The sequence below is a fragment of the Daphnia pulex genome, chromosome 7 (assembly GCF_021134715.1).
Source record: "Daphnia pulex isolate KAP4 chromosome 7, ASM2113471v1".
In the NCBI taxonomy this organism is placed as follows: Eukaryota; Metazoa; Arthropoda; class Branchiopoda; order Diplostraca; family Daphniidae; genus Daphnia; species Daphnia pulex.
Genome location: NC_060023.1, coordinates 6,320,748 through 6,339,144, shown reverse-complemented (window position 1 = coordinate 6,339,144; position 18,397 = coordinate 6,320,748). Strand labels below are relative to the sequence as shown.

Sequence of the window (18,397 nt, the reverse complement as noted above, 5' to 3'; positions counted from 1 at the left end):
CTTTTATAGTTGGGTGTGAATGGGAACGGGTGAAGGGAGAAAAAATGATACTTTTGGGAGGGGTCTGGGTGTGTTCGAATGTGGTTCCTTCTTTGCAAATTGGGTCACTAACGGAACAAAGTCTTGCAAATATTACTTTTGCATTTTATTTTGGTGTCAAGTGCAAACGAATACCATTCACTTTCACAGTCGTCTCTAATTGAATTGCGGTAACATTTTTTGTCCGAGAAAGAATCTTATTTTTCAGGAGAACTAATTGATCCCTTTGAAGTTTGATGACTTATTTTTAAAATGGTAAATATAGTACGGTATCATTTGTGATGTGAATGACTGCGGAAGATTTTTGAATCTTGGTATGTCGTAAGTTGCGTTAAGTCGGAAACATGACTAAGAATAAGAGCTTGCATCGGTCTCACGGTTTAGCATTATAAAGTTGTTAAGTGAAATCGTATTCTTTTAGTTTTTATTTCTCTCGTTTCATATTTCATAAAGATTGATTATGAGCAACATATCGTATTTTTCAGCATGTAAATATTCCAGTCTTTTAAGGTTTTCTAATTTTGTCTAATTTTGTGTGTCTCTTTAGCTCAGTGGTAGAGCGTTGGTCTCGTAGAAGTAAATTAAAGAGGTTAGCATTAATTGAATATAGCTAACCAAAGGTCGAGAGGTCAATCCTCTCAGGAGGCAAATGCATATGTAAATTAAACACGTGATGAAAAACAGAAACATTGTCAATCAAATGAGATGATTTGAGAACACACCGCAATTTCTATGTGAATTCTGCATGGATCGGAAGCTTCCAGTAATCTTTAATGGTTTCCACTTCACGCTTTAATAAAGCAAAATAAAAACTGTAATACTAGAAAATGTGCCTCCTTAGCTCAGCGGCAGAGCGTTGGTCTCGTAGGAGTTTAAAGTATAAAATAAGTGCAAAATGGGAAACCAAAGGCCGAGAGTTCAATCCTCTCAGGAGGCAGTAATCACATTGTGAACGATAAAACAAAACCCGAAATAAAATATTTGTGAAGCTCTATATTCCATTGGATAGCGGTAAATTTGAGAAGACTGAGTATCTAAACGTAATGAACTCTTCCGTGAGAATCGTAGATAACACTTTAATTATCTGAATTTTGCGCAGCGCGGAAGCTTCTAGAATGTTTTCCAATTCACGCTTCAAACAAATATTACCATTTAAGAAATAGCCTATTTGCGCATCATTTGTGCCTCCTTAGCTCAGTGGTAGAGCGTTGGTCTCGTACGTCTAACGATTATGAAGAAAAAGAACAAATATAGAAAACCAAAGGCCGAGAGTTCAAACCTCTCAGGAGACAAATTTTGATGTGTCATGAATTGAAATATATTGATAAAATAGCGTGCACACTGATCAAACAAATGTAAATTATTTTATGTTTCCTCTACGGAGGCTGATGAGACTGTCTGTTTGCACAAGTTCCAATTTCATCTTATCAATCCAGAGGGGCAGTTGGATTTATTTTTGTGTGATATTCTGATAAATAAACATCGTTTTATGAAAATCCCTTGTCTACGGAAAGATAACATCCAAATGGATTTATTATTTTTACAACGAAATAATTATATTATAATTTCATAGATGATTAGATGGAAACGGGATCTCTTTTGTAATAACGTTTTCGTTTCTTAATTATCTTGGATGACGCAGGGATGACGTGAACGTAAATTCTAGCGTAAATACACATTAAGAGGTTTTGTTCTTTCCTGAGGTAAATTAATTCTTTGAATTCACTATAATACACGAATAAAGAAAAATGGCAGAATGATGTTACTTCGTGCAGAACTCAATGGCCATTATATTTCCCCAGCCTAAAAATGGGCTGTATACAAAGATAGCGGTTACAGACCGTTCAAATGTGCGCGCCACTTTTTAATCTGTTTAAATTGAATCGGAATTTGATTTTAGTTATTGGTCTCCACCTCCATTAAAACGAGACAGGAATGTTACCTTGAAAATCTCATTAGCGCCAATAGCTCGAGGTGATTTATGGATTCGACGAGTCGAGATAAAAGGCCGACGTGGCGTGACTGTTGGTACGCAGATCCCATTTAATCTTCCATGGCACAACTTGTCTCTTCCAACTCTATTGAAAATGAAGGTATAAAATGAATTTGTATAAAGTTTTATGTTGTTCTGTGAATTATTTTATTTATTCTTTTCATTGTGTTTTATGGTCTTATTTCTTAGTCTGTAATTTTGAGCCGGTCAGTGTTGAGCTTGTTGGTCGTCGTTTCAGAGGCGTGGTTCCTCAATCTCAAGTCCGGCAAATCTGACACAGCAGAAAAAGTGAGGTCAGCACCGAATTCACGTAAAGTGATTCTGGTAGCCAAGAAGGTCTACGTTCCGATGTACGCGTCTGATGACACGGCCTCAGCAGTTGCCGACCGATTTCTGCCCTTCTCTCCCGCACTTACACCTTCTGATGGAATTGTGACGGATGGACGTCACGATTCATACGATTGGACGACGATTCAGCAACATTCACCGCTTTCAGAAAGAGGCAACGAGAGCCGTTTACGTCGCGCTTCAGCCTCTCCGTCATCGTCCGTCTCATCAGGAGATGAAAAAAACAGGTGTAATGATCGAGGGCTCGCTTGGGCTTGGGCTTGGGCGGAAATTGACGTCTGAACTGTGGCAGTTTTCAACAGTTGCGGAGTGTCCAATGGTTGGTACTACAATTCGGTAAAATTAGTTGATATGCTGGAAGTGTCTCTTCTCCCGTCTCTTCCAACTCATATTGAAAATGAAGGTATCAACAAATGTTTGCATACAGTAAATCTGTGAAATTATTTTATTTAGTCTTTTCATTGTATTTTATTTCTCATTTTTTAGTCTGTAATTGTGAGCCTGTCATTGTCAGCTCCTGTTCAGGTCCCTGCTGTTGTTGTTGACCAGGGTGTTGCTTCCCAACAATATGCAGTTTATCCCGCTGGATACGGAGCTGCTGGCCAGCAGTACGTCCAATACGCCGGTGCTCCGTAGTTTTTGGGGGGCCCAAGCCCAACCCAAGCGAGCCCTCCATCATTGAACCTTTTTTTTTTATCTCCTGATGAGACGGCCGGATGGCGGAGAGGTTGGGCACAATTCAGTTTTAGGTTGTCAAATTGACATAATATAAATTTTTTGGCTTGTTGTATAGACTTGGATGATGCAGTACGCCGGAGCTGGAGATGTTGTTGCTGCAGGACGCAGGAGTGTCATACTCGCCAACAGGAAACGACCGAGAGACGGTTGCCGATCGATCTGCAGTTTCGGTTCCAACTGAAGCGTATGCAAATGTTTTTTTTACTGCAGTGATCGCGTGCAGTTTTTACTTTTTAATTTTACATTATTTAATTCGCATGAATGATTGACCTTACTATATTTACTTGACATAATCATTTTGCTAAACATATATAATACATTTGTGCTTTTAACAAACCTATGCAAAGCAGTCAGTTCTCTGCCTTAAGAAGGTTATTCACAATTTATTTTCGATTTAATTAGCTCGAATAAATTAAGGTCATTTTTATTTCGAAATTTTCTCTTACCAATCAAAGTACAAACTGCTGCCCGCTGCTGCCTGTCTAATCGTAAAAAAGGCATCCGCGTTTTTAGTCTGTAATTGTGAGCCTGTCATTGTCAGCTCCTGTTCAGGTCCCTGCTGTTGTTGCTGATCAGGGCAAACCGTGACCCGTGACTGAATTTGTGACAAAAATGTTTGTCCCATTTTTAGACACCAATTCTATTTTTGTGTTTCAGGAAATTGTGAAGAAAAATAGATGTTCATTCCCATAACCATTTCCTCGTATGTTAACCAAGACTTGAATAAGAACTGCAGTAAAACGAAGGGTAGCAATTCCACCTTATCAAGATAGTTTTCTTATCAATAAATATGGTGAATCATGCTAAATCTGACACTTTCGTCTGCACCCGGATAGAACTGTGGAATTGCCGGATTGGAACGTTTGAATTCTACTTCGATTAAGTAGCATGTAAGCCAAATTAAGTGAGCCGTTTCTTTCTGTTTCTAACATAAAAGTCATTTTACAAAAAAAATTATTCTTTTGTACTATAAAGAGTATAATTTGTATCCTTAATATGCTATAACAGATGCAGCTTAATTAGCACAAGTATTTCAGCAGCTTTATAACAACATTGCGCGTCTACTTCAGCACATATAGTAACCATAAGTGAGAAAAAGAAAATACTAACAAAAAAAAACTTATTCAGCCCATAGACCATAGACCGTAGCGGTAAATAATATGTATACGTGTTCGTATAAAAAAGATTAGCCTATACGCTCTGGTGCCTATATGACACAGATATTCTTCCTTATTATAGCTTCGTTATGAGCAAGTATAGGAAGGAAAATCGTTCGGTGAGGCGACCATACGAGAATATCAGTTCGTGAATGAGTATCGCCAGTTAAGAACCAATAAAGTTTACGACAGATTTCTTGGTGATAACCCTCGTAATTCGTCTCCCGCTTCAACAAAATGCAGAAGTTCATCAATATAATGAATAGTGTTATTCAATCGGCTACTTTCTCGGTAATTTAAAATTTATATTAACCTACTTAAACTTAACTTTATATTATGCGCGCTTACAATTTTCAACTGACGTGCTTGCTGTTATTTCCAACTATCTCAAATTGTTCATTTAAATAAAAATTCTGTTCCCCGGTCTGCTACAAGCTTCATCTCTAGCTGTGAATGTCCAGCACTCAGCGACGAATAAATCACGAGCGATGGGAAAACGACGCCTCCAGCAGCAGTGCTGTTATAACCATAATTTTGTCAGCAAACAAATTCAATACCTCGATAAGTTTCGCAATAAAGCATTGGAAATATTATCCAACGATCGTTATGAAATCAAATATACACCGAAACACCTTCAGACGACGAAATGAATTTAAATCATCATGAGAATAATAACCTGAACTGTAATGATATAGGTACAAATTGTTGATTGAATGAGACTTTAAATTTAGTACACTGTACATAATAGTCGCTATATATTAATTCTTGGAATGCTGGTTGATTAATTTCATTGTTTTCAGACGGAGAATTTGAACATCGAAAGAAGATAATTTGGATAGCGAGTCTGCATGATTCTGAGGTCCGTTGGCTTGGCCTTCGGGAAATTGAGTCTCATTTCAATCATTTCGCCACTTTTGGTCGTGCAGGAGGATACCACAAAGTCAACAAAACTTCAACATCAAACACAACAATAACCCCAACAACAACTACAACTTCAACAACTACTACTCCGACGACAACAACAACGCCGACAACTACTACGCCGCCGAAAACTACAATGAGAGATTATAATCTCTTGGCAGTCGCGTGCTCCACCACGACGACTGCGACGACTGGATCGTGCAAAACCATCCGAACTCCCGGGGCACAAACGGCACAGTGTCTAGCCATCACGGTAGCCGTTGGGAGCAAAATTCAAATGAGTTGTACGACCGTCTAATATATACGCAGGCTGGCACGTACACCACGGTGAATTGTGATACAAATAATGCTGCAGCACAATTTCTTTGATAAACACAATTATTTGGGCAGTTTTACAGCAACAGCGGAACAAGCGAACAACCCTCATCATCACCGGATCACCCACTGTGGGCACAGTGCTGTGCACGTCGACGGACAACACGCTGACTATCGAATCCCTTGCCGGCAGTTCCATCAATGGTTCGACGGGTTCGACGCTTTGCTGCACATGGACAACTGTTTAACAGAAACGCAGTGTTATTGTATAGTACTAGGAACAACAATATTGGTGGATGTTGATTAGCAAACACACCGACCAATTATAGCAGTGAAATTTGAACTAATAAAGAATGTAATTTCATTTCAAATCTGCGTTGCCTTGCATAATCAGTCACAGTTATGTCTCTTACAAAAATTACAAAATCACTTTAATTTCGATTAATGGAACACCAGGCGACAAATAAAATGCGTCTACACTCCACAGCAGATGATCAAGCTTCAAAATATTTACAAATACAAATAAATTCATTAATAATGTGGCAGATCAATTAGTACTCAGTTTTTGACCCAACTACATTTTTCAAACATTTGAAACAGCGACAAGTAGTTTAATGTGTCATATTGTAATTTTCAGCCATTACTATTTGTCCAACCCCTTTAAAGGTCACTGGAAGAAATAAGTCCAGCAAATGGAAGTCAGAGACTATAAATGTTTACAGCACTCTGCACCCTATTATAATGTTGTGGACGTTCCGGCCTCCGCGGGACAGTATCTTTTAGTCAAATAACATTTTATGAAGTAGGAGTGAGTGTAAACAGTCTAAACATGAAAAAGAAATATCCTCGGAAATTTCTTATTTTTATTTGGGTTTTATATGTCAAACATTATTTCAAGCAGATCAAGTTCCAATATGCGTTGCGAAATATCCATGAAGAATTCCTGTTTATTGGCTACCTGAGTGTTCATGTTATTTGTTGAACGAGTTTAACAACTGAAATATGTCTGGAATAGATTAGGTCCTCCTATATGGTACAAAATCAGATTCCAGTAATAAGAGAGAGCGGCCGGTTTCCGGTTATTCGTTTTCATTCTTTTGTGTTTCTTCTTTTGGTTATAAGTGATTCGTAACGAACTCAAAGTCGCTCAAAGCCAATTCACCTATATATGCGCAAGCATTTCCCCGCAGCTTTGTCAGACAACGCCCTTGAGCGCAATTTCAAAACAACATTTTGATATCACTTATCGCAAGACTTTATGATACAATTATGGGATTCCAAAATTTATTTATCTAAGAACGCGCACGTTACTCCCAAAATAATAATTTTAAAACGTCCTTCGTCGATTGCGATTGGTCGATAAGAAAGATTCCAGAAGAACACGTGTATAGAACCTTTGGTGAATAAGTCTTTCCTGTTGAGTTTCACGCTCTCCCTTTTTTTTCAAGTCACCATTTATTGTATGTTGTACACTCGTGAAATATTCGCACAGATAGAGCATAATAAATCCGTTTGGTCGAATATTTAAAAAATGGGCGGATTGCATCAGCAGAGGCAGGATTCTTATCGCCAATCGATTTCAGTTACAGCCGAAGAACTTCAGAAAAATTTCCGAAAATATCGGAAAATACCGAAACTATTTTTATAATATAGGCTATTAAATGTTAATTTCCTTTTCATATTAGATAAAATCGGAAGAACTGAAGAATATTTTTTTTTGTCCCTTGTATAAATTCTTTACCGCTAGTCTACTATTTGGAGAATATTAGCTTATCACTAAATTCTCGGATGAATTCGTAAAAATAGAACTTGGTTAATTGTAGATAGCCTAATTTGTATTTATTTATACAATTACACTCAACATTATCGCAAAGAAAACATCAAATATGACATCATTCAATCATTCATTGGTCTAATATAATTTCTTAACTTAATAATAACTGGTGCTGGAATAACCGAGTCCGGTGCGTTTGTAGGGGAGAGCCGATTATCGTTTTATTGATGAGAAATAAAGAATCGCAATTTTCTGGAGAGAAACTATTTGATGAAATCAACTTTTGATTTTCACGTTTCTCGTTTGTTCATGCCTCCATGATAAAGAGTCATTTTGAATGGCATCAACCCATTCCGAAATATATCCGTTTCGTGAAATAGAAATTGGCAAATTGTGTCGGATTGCGTCTTTTCAGCGCTATTCAATTTCTTACATTAGTCATTAGTCAAAGCCAATCTGAAAAATAGGAAACGACTCAAACAAATGAAATATTTCGAATAAAATATAATAAAACAAAATTGATTTATCGAATCACGTAAAGTGTTTCCCGGATGTGTGTCTCCATTCTCCTTAAATAAAACCTTTAAATTAATTTAAAATAAGTTGGACAGTAACAGTAGTCTTATCACTATAAAGTCTCGGCTACAAGTTCGTAAAAAGTGAAAGTAGAACTCTGAAAACTTGCTTTAATCTTTGATGGTTTATATTTTTTATACAATCACACTCAACATTAACGCGAAGACAACATCAAATATGACATCATTTATGCATCCATTGGTCTAATAATTTAATAATTTAGTAATAACTGTTGCCGGAATAACCGAGTCCGGTGCGTTTGTAGGGGAGAGCGGGAGCAACTGGGAGTTCGTATTCATGGACGGGAGCGACGGGGAGTTCGTAGACGTGAACGGGAGCGACGGGCAAGTGGTCGCCCTTGGGTTTGAATCCCTGCTCATCAGCGACCCAGGTCAAAGTGAATTTCTCGCCTTCGGGGGAAACCCAGTAAGAAGATCCCTTGTTGGTGTTACCCATCACATCCTCGTAAGTTGCTTTGCCGTAAGAGTCGTAGGCGACGCCTTGCATCTTTTTCTGCACCTGCGATTCCTCGCGGGTCGTGTAGTCAGACTGGGCGTAGCTGCACAAATTAATCAATATCAAGAAATGATTAACCGATTGAATCCATCAAGGTTATAACTAGTAAATAAAGTAGAATTAACATTTCGTTGATTTTTATTACCTCCACTGGCTGCTGCCGTCGAGATTGCGCTCATCAGATTGGCTGGTGACGGTGATACCTGCGTATTTGTTATCCTTGGCGTAGGCCGGAGCAGCGTAAGCCGGAGCAGAGTAGCTTGGGGCAGCGTAAGCCGGGGCAGAGTAACTTGGGGCAGCGTAAGCTGGGGCTTTGTATTCCGGCTTGTAGCTGGAAGGGGCAGTGGCAGCGACGGCCAAGACAGCGGCGATAACAAACTAGAAAATCATATTTCACATAGTTTAGTCCCAAGTCTGAGGCAATTAAAGCACAAATGAATTCGACGACTGTTGACTGATTAAATGCCTTGCGTGTCGTCTCCTTACCAGCTTCATGTTGAATTCGGTTGATTTGTAGAACAACTGATACTTTACATCTTCCCTATCGGGGCTTTTATAGTTGGGTGAAGGGACAAAAATTATTCGTTTGGGAGGGGTCTGGGTATGTTCGAATTTGGTTTCTTCTTTGCCAATTGGGTCAAGAACGGAAAAAAGTTTTGATTTTACTTTTGCATTTTACTTAGGTGTCAGGTGCAAATGAAACCATCTCTTTCCGTCAGTTCTCTCTCTAATTGAATTGAGGAAACATTTGTCGCTTGAGAAGGAATCATATTTTGCTAGGGATCTACTTGATCTCCTTGAATTTTGAAGGTTTTGGGGAAGGTTTATCAAAAACAAATATGTTATCCCTGCTTGCTAAAAAAAGTGAGTAGCAGACTGGCAGCGCAAGATAATTTTGGTTTTTCACAGCGTGGTTTTTCACAGCGATTTCGTGGTTAGCTAAGTTAGCTGATTAACATCTGTTAACAGATGTTTTGATTATCTAATCGTGCTGATCTGTTTAAGGAACTTTTTGATTAGCGAATGCAATTGCTAATCTGGTGTAGGGGAGAGGGGGGCTAGTTGGCAGGTGCATTTTTTCTGAATTTTTTGAGTATACTACTGGTAAAATGAATGAATGAATCCGATTCAGATTTCAATTCTCTATGAATTTTTCGTATTTGTTTACAATGTTCATTTACACGAAATTGTGAAATCGAGAAAAACTGCAAAAAAAAAAGTCTGTCAACTTGCCCCACCTACGGGGTAAGTTGGCTACTGACGATACTCCATTGCTCCAAAATTTCTACGTCCAATTTTGAAAACTTGCAACTCAGCCTCTGGTGAGTTATCTGCATGCCAACATGCCCCTCAAAATATCTGACAGCTTACCCCACAGGGTGCTTTTAAAATAAATAAATTGATAACTAAATAACTTTTTAATGTAGAACTGTCGTGTTTCTTTTAAAAATAAGAAAAATATCAATAGGGGATGGTGCAAAAAAATAAAAAAATAATAAAACATACAGAAAAAAAAGAGAAAAAAAAAAATATCTCCCAATCATACTATAGCTGGGAAAAATTTACTTTACGGGTTATTTACGTTTAAAGTTTGGACTCCGTGACCCGCCTCTAAAACGCAGGAGGTGGCCTATTTATCACGTGATTCTTGGTGCATAAGCAATGGTCGGTTTTAACCAATGAGAATAGATCGACTGGCGCGCGATAAACAAAAGTGTTTTTTTTCGGCATTCATCCAGTAGGCCATATTCACTATACGATATTCTTTGTAGTATATTTATTGTTAATGTTTAAGAAAAAGGCCTTTTTTACAAAGTTCATATCCTGCCAAGAGGAAAGAGAGAACCCTGCGCACCACTTTGTTTCCTATTAGTTTCTTACATAGTTTCTTCTTTTCATTCTTCCCTTGGGGTAGGAAATGGCGATATTTTGTTGTAAATTTTTGTGAAAACCGTTTCGTTTAGAGGGCCAGAAACAAAAAATAATTGAACGCTGTAGAATAGAAGGTTCATCTCCACCCTCAGTCTTCTTCTTGGTCGTCTCTTGTTCTTGGTCGCCGCAGTCGACATCAGTGGTTAGTAATCAGTGACGGCAACTGCAAGTAGAAACACCATGACTTTCGTCTTAACAACAGATTTTGAGACTGAAACACTCACCAGCAGCAGATCACAGCCAACAATGCTCAGCATTTCACAACTTGTTCCTCATTTGGTAGCTCGCCAGCGTCACACGACTGCCAACCACCAACCAGTCCATCTCCATCACCCAAACTAAAATGAAACACACAAACAAACACACACACACACACCAATTATACCCGTGGAAGTGAACGCTCGCAAAAAATTGGCAAACACATAAACAAATAGAGAAAAGACAATGTTAAAGAAAATAACCGTTCTTACCAATTAACGAAATCACAGAAATTGCTTGAAGAACTGGTAGAGATGTCAGTGTGAAACGTGAACCTTGGACCTTTCCCGACAAAAATGAATGAAACAACATCGCCGTGTTTAACAGTTACCGTAGAAAGAAACTTCCCTTTCACAATGTTGCCGAACGTTCTCGCTACAGAGTGAGCAGACAGTACAGCTTTCCCATCCTTCACCAACCTTCTCAACGTGCAGTGCTTCAGTCTAAACCGCTTGTAAACGGGGCGTTACACATTGGAATGCGGAACACTCACCGAGCATACAGTACAACACCACGACCAACAGTGACCGCATCACCACCCTCGACCGGCAGCAGTAAAATCGCATTGGCAGTGATGTGCTTCATTAGATTAAGTAACTTGTTCGTTAGATTACAGTGCTTTGTCTGTTATAAATGGCGTTCCATGTTGACATGTCGTCGCCAAGCATTGTTTATGGGGTGGGGGGTTTCATTATCCGTGTTTCGCTATTGTAATGAATGAGAAAAGAGTCCCCCCTCTGTTTTTGCCATTTCTCATCCAGTAGATGTAGCCGTGTTCCACGTGGTGAATTCCAATGAATTGACGGCAAAACTCTGACGGGCCCTTGAGATCTCCACACCAGATATATCATAGCTTCTTGCCGCAATACGGCAATTACTATTAGTCTGTAGTACTAGTAGTCTATTAGTTTGCATTCGTTTTGTCTCCCATTTTTCACTTTGGCGATGATGAGGGACTTTGATTTCGCTGCTTGTTAAACGTTTTCCAATAACAACTGGCACAACCGACAACGTTTGAATAGGGGAAATGATTGTCATTTTTAATTGACGTCATCAGAAAAATTTGTAATTGTTATAAGGGTGTGATAAGAAAAAACAAAAACAAACAAACCGGGAAGTTAGAATGCCAACGAGAGTAAAGAGTTAGACAAATCTCCTTCGGCGAGGGGTTTATAGCAGCCGGGCGAGATGGATAAAGGGCAAAAGGACAACTCTTTTTTTACTTTCACGTACGTGACTTCAGGTCGAGCTGCCGTCGGTGCAACGAAATAATAATAATAATAATTAAAAAAAAATTGTTGAAAATGTTAGTTTGCCTTTCTGAAAGTCAATTTGGTTTCGTGTGCATCAGCGCACGCCAATCAATTACACAAGTGCACTACCTAGGTCATCTACATCGAACGATGATCCTTAAAAGTGTCTTCGAGCGACGCTTTCGCTAATAACTATATAGTTCCTTGTCACGCACACGCACTTGTCACCCAACAACTCTTGTCAACTCTTGTCACGCTGTAGCGATAGACTACACAAACCTTAGACTTTCAATTTTTTTCAATTGTTGTTGCTGTTGATGTGATGTAAATGAATTCAAAATTCTGATGTGCTCATAAATTTCCGTATGTGTTGCAGTGCTGCTCTCTCCAATTCCCTTCGTCTTCCGGCACACACCATTATCACCACATCACCATGCGGCCTATTTTCTCATTAAACTCAACTTTCCCGGAACAGATGGCTGTTGACGTTTACTATGCGGGATTCCAACCCCGCTGTAGCACCGTTTGGTGCAAATATTTTGCGCAAATGATTCCAAGTGAACATTTAACCCAATTGGCTCTTTCACCGTTTGGGTGAGTTATTTTCATTTATCACGGTACATCCAATCGCTCTAGTAGCATTAAAAAAGGAACGGTGTTTTTTAAAAAAATTTCTCGACTGTCATCCCGTGTTCATCGTTCACGTCATGTCTTGTTCATCTTCTGTTTATCTGAGTCCCCCCTCCAAATCTAATCTTCCCCACGGCCGTAACGTAAACCACTCAAAACCCTGTAGTCTAAACGTACATTTAAGAACACAGCATTGACGTTTCACTGCTTGTAGAAAAAAAGATTATTAAGAAATTTAGGGAATTTCTTAAAGTTTGTTTAATATCTTAATCTCTTAATATCTTATCTCTTAATCTTAATATATTAAAGTTTGTTTTATGAGTTTTAAACATCGATAAATTTTTTTATTTTATCAATTTTCGTTTGACTAAGTATACAAATACAATTTGTAAACGTTAAGCAATAAATTTTTTGCAAAATTTATTGACAAATCCATTGATTAACTTAAAAAAGTGTGTGGTCATTTTTCGCTTTTGGCCCATCCCGATCGAACTATGTTAAAAAGAAAATAATGTAAGCAACTCATGTAAAAAACTGTCCATTTAGCTCCAGGACTAGCCCTATTCTAGTCAATTTTTTTTTCGATTTAATCGTGCTGGCAACTTTGGTTAGCCAACTATATTCAGATTTTGATTTATAGCAGAAAAAAGATAAGAGACAACTTCACAATTTAAATGTTTAACTCTCTACGGTGAGCGAGATTCCCGTAGGGAATAAAAATAAGTTAATACATGTGAAGTAAAATAAAATCTGAAATGAAATATTAAACTCAAGATATACATTTCAATATTTGTATTAGATATGGTAGCCTATGGTGAATGGTGAATGCATTATCCTACATTTCGCTCGCGAGTTTTCCACTAGGTCCAACCTTTTATTGTATTTTCTTTCTTTAATTTCACATGTCTGACTGCTACCAATGTGTCGAGGATCCTTTGATAGGTTCCCTAAGGACTTCTGTAAAGTATGGTTGTGGAGTAAAAGTGTTTGCGATCCCGAACCCAATGCTAATTACATTGAATGCACGTGATTAAAAAATGAATCAATTGATTGAATTGTGTTTGTAATCGAAATTGGCGATGGATTTTTTGTGGTTTACTGGTAGCTATTGTTTAGCTGTTTGACGTCGTAGGCAACTTGGACGCGCCAAAAGCATCTATATGATGCACATAAAAAGGATTCCACTCTGAGTTTTTCCTTTCCAACACTCCCGATTAATTTTTTTTAAAATTAAAAGGCGTATACTCGTAGGACGAGTGTTGCCTGTGTACACATGCAAAATAATAATCATACACATGATTATTGACGATAAAAGTAACGAGACACACTAACAATTGGTAGAGGATCAGAAAAACTTTTGGATTGGATTTGGGATGTAGAGATTAGGCGTACAGGATAAAGAGAAGAACGATTTGCGTGCTTCTCGTCCAGGAGTTAGCTGGGCAGTTTAGTGCAACCAGTCCTCTCAGGTCGAAGCGAAGCTGGGATTAGATAGAGAGAAGAGAAAAAGACAGGTATTTGTAATACCTGTGCAAAAGCAAGCGTAGCGAAATCAGTACTAACAACTGCCGTTTCCAGGAAACAAACCTGGCTCCTCGTCAAGAAAGGGAACTGCTCTCTTAAGAGTGACTCTGCTCTGGCCAAAGATGGCCGAACCCGTGACTACAGAACGAAATTTTAAGAATGAAAGTTTGTTAAGTCTGAGTTATTGGAGTTATGGTACTCGCCATAAATCGTCCCAGTATCGATTAGATAGATTCGGCCCCGCTAGGATGTACCCTGATACTATGGTAGCCAGAGGAAAGAAGATGGAAGAAAGAGAGAGATCAAATCTGAAGTTTAAAGTGTTTAGTTAGTGATCAAAAAATGATTTAGGAGGACCAACGGGATTTGCGATCAGAGAAAGCTTAAAGTGTGACTGGCCACAACAGGATCAGATTGGTTGCTCATGCAATAAGGACCTCTCTGGAAACGTTTTACTTGGTAAAGACAAAGATGACAAGATTGATATTTTCTTCATCACCTGAAAAACAGGAACAGAGAGGCGATGAATTTCTTTTTATCTTTAATAGGAACTTTTTTAGGGAGCAGCAGTGACCTGGGAGAGAATTGCATAGAAAAAAGGGGTAAACGACGAATCTAGGATAAAATCTGCTTCCACTGAGGGAAAGAACAGCCGGGTTTGAGCTCCAGTTGAAGTCTTAGACCAAATTTCATTCCATAGATTAAGAATTTCTGAGCGAAGTAATTTATCTCTACGAAGAAGCAGAGAGGTGTCAACAGGTTTAAGGGATGTTTAAGATTCTTTCAGGAATTTACCCAGCAATAGTTCGCAAGGACTGATGTATGAAATCGACGCGATTCATAAAAAACTTTATTTTTTTCTCGAACCCTCATTTTCCACGAATATAATATTTTGAGTATAGCAAACCAAAATTTTTTCTTGAACCCTCACCTTCCATGAATACATCTTCAGTATAGCGAAACAAATTTTTCTCTCGAATCCATGAATACAACATCTTCATTATAGCGATCACTCAAATCTGTGACGCTTTTCCGCCATAAAACCAACGAATTAAATTTTGAGCAGCATCAGTCTTAGGATCAAACTGGACAACATATGTACGATTAAAAAACGCAAGTAACATATCTATAAAATTTGAACAAACTTTGACATCCGTCAACTGAGAAGCTTTTAAACTAAGACGTCCTTCGTGACTTATGACAACAGCGGCTTTAAATTTAATGGTAAAACCAGCAGGATGGGGAAGCACATCGTTAGCAGTGGGACCCCAGAAAGTGACTAGAACCTAAATAGAAAACCAAGACCCTTCAATAAAATACGACGTGTACACAATAGTCTTATTACTTCATCCACTTTCAAACTGGGATCCACAAATTTGACTTTAAGATAGACGGCATCTCGTATGGTGTCATCAATGTTCTTGATTTCCATTTTTTGCATGACCACAGATGAAACAACAGCAAGAACATCTAAAAAATCAAATAAGCAAGTAAAACACACGAGATATCTGTGACGGTCAGCAACGCAAATGAACATAAAAGCACTTACAGCACCAAGAACAAACGTTGAATCACTGATTTTTAACCTTCAATTCCTAAGAGAACGCTATCGCAATTCCAACATATTTTTTGAAAAATTCATAAAAATTTATCCTAGATATCTGATTTGCCCCCAAAACGTTTTTCCGTCACTGGATCCTGTAAACGCCACATCCAAGTGGCAGATGTCTTCAAAAGCCATATTTAAAGTGTTGATAATTAAGGTTTGGCTACCTCCTAGGAAATTTTCCACTCGAAGAAGTTATTACACCTGCAGTAAGTTCTCAAGGTAGTCGGAGGAGTAGGGTTAAGAAAAAAATGTAACGATAAAGTACCATCTCAAGCAAATAAATCGAAAATAACAGTGTTGATGAGGCACCACTCACAGCTTTAAGAATGATTCCTCTGACAACTCTTTTCCGTCTGGTTAAGCAAGTCCAGCAGTTGTTCGACAAATACTAAAGAAGAACTAAAGAAGAAAAGAAACGGCTGTCAGGTTCTGACTTTACCAAAGAAATCACAAAGACATGGACTCACCGCTTTCAGGGTAATTTCTCTGACAATTCTATTCCATCCAGCTTAGCAAGTCCAGTAGTAGTGTTTCGACCAATACTAACTAAAGAAAACAAGAAACGGATGTCGGGTTCTAACTTTACCAAAGCAATAGCAAAGACACAGACTCACAGCTTTCAGGGTGATTCCTCTGACCACTCTATTCCGTTCAGTTTAGCAAGTCCAACAGTTCTTCGAACAATACTAACTCTTTATTTGAAATCTTATTTTTTGCCATCAACTGCTTGTAGAATTTCAACGATAAGAATTACTGCCAATGTTCCTATGGCCTGAAACAAAATGGTATCATTGCAGTTATCAGTATTATTTCTGAAACCATCCGTCGATAGAACCCTTGAATTTTCTGTATTATTGTTTATTTTCCAGTCCGCTTTTTGATTGGTAACGTTTCGTCTTATAAATTTGATCGTCGTTAAAGTCGTGATGTTTGATTGCTGCCAAGCGAGGCTGCGGTCTGGTTTTTGTCATTTGGTCATATATTTTTCTACGCAATCTGCCATTTTTAGTTAAGTCTGGTCTCCCTTGATACATGTACCTTGATATGGTTTTTTTGTGTTTATTTATTTTGCTGTGAAAGTCCGTCGTAAATTTCGGTTGGGTCTGCGGCTCAGTTCGCCATTTTCTTGGTAGTGTCTAGCTTTCTCTGTTTGTGTTTCCGCGCGTTATGTGTCTTTTTTCACAGCAGTTCGCTTCTTTTTTCGCAGTTGCCTTTTTTTGGTTGCGTCTAGCCTTTCGCTCCCATATCTTCTCGTGATTTTTGGCGCGTTTTGTTATCCAAGTCCCGCATGGCAGGTTCCAGACCAACGCGCTCCGCTCACCAAGTGCTGGGCAGTTGCCAGTTGTTGCCGTGCGCATAGCCAATTCCAGTTTTTTCATCGTTTTCTTGTCGTTCCCGTTCATTGTGTTTATCTTGTTCATCTTTCGACGTCACTTCGTTCATCGGGTCGACGTGCAACCTCATGCACCCCGTGCACCACCCAGGTAGCACCGCGTTTGATCACACAGATCCCGCTTTTTCCGTTCAACACTAATACTTTGTCACTCCGTTCGTCGCCAGATCACGCTGCTTCACTGCTGAATCGTCTTTTCACTCATCACGCTTAAATCTACATCTCATTGCAATCTAAATGTGAAAAACAAAATTTCACTAAAACAAATAAAGCAAAATAGAATTTGAAAACTTACCCATGACCGTGTTTTGTTTTAAATCTTAAGCTTGCCTAAAAAAAGTGACAGATATCGGATAATGAGGAGTGAAAATTGGGTTACTATCCATCAAATATATCTAGAACATAAAAAATTGTAAATCAATGAAAAAAGTATTAAAAACTCACCTCCGTATTAACAGAAAAATTAACCTGGAAATCCAACAGGTAAATTGTGTATGGGTTTTTTGTATGCTTTCAGTTGGCAATTGGTTAACGTCTTTGTTGTACCCTATTCTAATTGCATTTCTAACTTACTACACAGATTTCGATAAGCAACCCCCTTGAAACATTTTAACACCATCCGAAAAATCGTATTCATATAATTAGTACTGGAAGAGACAAATGTATTTATAATAAGCTGCGCTGTAGTCGTCTAACTAAAAAAAGAAAAAGACAATTCAGCAGTTAATCACTTTCATTCACAGTACTACAATTAAACACCTACTTTACAAATCAATAGACAAATCCCTGATCAAATGCGTATGAGCAGAAATTTTTTTTATTTTTTTAGACATAGGTTCAATGCTCACTCCATTACCACCTTCTTCAATTTCTCCGTCGCATTCAAACTCATCTTTTCGCAACAAAGTGTCTTCTTCCATAACGTCTTCCAAGGAAAACAAGTCGCTTACTGACGACAACATCATAGTAACAAATCTACCGACTATACTGAAACCAATAACCACCGAACACTACATAAACTCACTTTTATATTGCAACCATTAATCAACGCATTGAAATACGTTCTACATATTCTTAACCATTACATTTTCTCATAGAAGAATCTCTTTAACTTCACTATTCACAAGAAACATCTTTGTTCATGTCAATACTGGTCCAACTCCAAGAAATTATTAAAAAAATCTTTCATATCCCCAAAATAGGAAAAAGAAAGAAAATCGTTGATTTTTACAAATCAATATGGAAACATTGATAATAAAAGGGATTGAAACGAAAATAAACCATGTTTCCTGCGAACTGAAAGTGTCAACATTCCTACAATTTTACGAAAAACAACCTAGAAAGAATTGACAGAAAATCAGTAATTGTCACGGATGCCGAGAATATATTTCGATGCAAGTGGGAAAAAAATATTAATAAAT

At 38.2% G+C, this 18,397-nt stretch overlaps 1 protein-coding gene, 1 long non-coding RNA gene and 3 other non-coding genes across 5 annotated transcripts; 4 read left to right on the top strand and 1 right to left on the bottom strand.

Moving 5' to 3' along the window:
• The first annotated feature begins 576 nt into the window (after nt 1–576).
• On the top strand, nt 577–687 carry Trnat-cgu. The gene is made up of 2 exons: nt 577–612; nt 652–687. It is a non-coding gene; the product is annotated as a tRNA-Thr (tRNA).
• A 183-nt stretch (nt 688–870) lies between these two features.
• Nucleotides 871–976, top strand: Trnat-cgu. Its single transcript has 2 exons — nt 871–906; nt 941–976. It is a non-coding gene; the product is annotated as a tRNA-Thr (tRNA).
• A 246-nt stretch (nt 977–1,222) lies between these two features.
• On the top strand, nt 1,223–1,331 carry Trnat-cgu. Its single transcript has 2 exons — nt 1,223–1,258; nt 1,296–1,331. It is a non-coding gene; the product is annotated as a tRNA-Thr (tRNA).
• A 688-nt stretch (nt 1,332–2,019) lies between these two features.
• Nucleotides 2,020–3,454, top strand: LOC124197457. Its single transcript, XR_006876144.1, has 4 exons — nt 2,020–2,132; nt 2,222–2,783; nt 2,867–3,107; nt 3,174–3,454. It is a non-coding gene; the product is annotated as an uncharacterized LOC124197457 (long non-coding RNA).
• Nucleotides 3,455–7,970: 4,516 nt separating this feature from the next.
• LOC124197456 (endocuticle structural glycoprotein SgAbd-8-like) lies at nt 7,971–8,891 on the bottom strand. Its single transcript, XM_046592941.1, has 3 exons — nt 8,864–8,891; nt 8,523–8,755; nt 7,971–8,420 (listed from the first exon to the last, which is right to left on the bottom strand). The coding sequence occupies exons 1-3, from the start codon at nt 8,870–8,872 to the stop codon at nt 8,081–8,083; spliced, it is 582 nt and encodes a 193-aa protein (XP_046448897.1). The 5' UTR covers nt 8,873–8,891; the 3' UTR covers nt 7,971–8,080.
• Nucleotides 8,892–18,397: the final 9,506 nt, after the last annotated feature.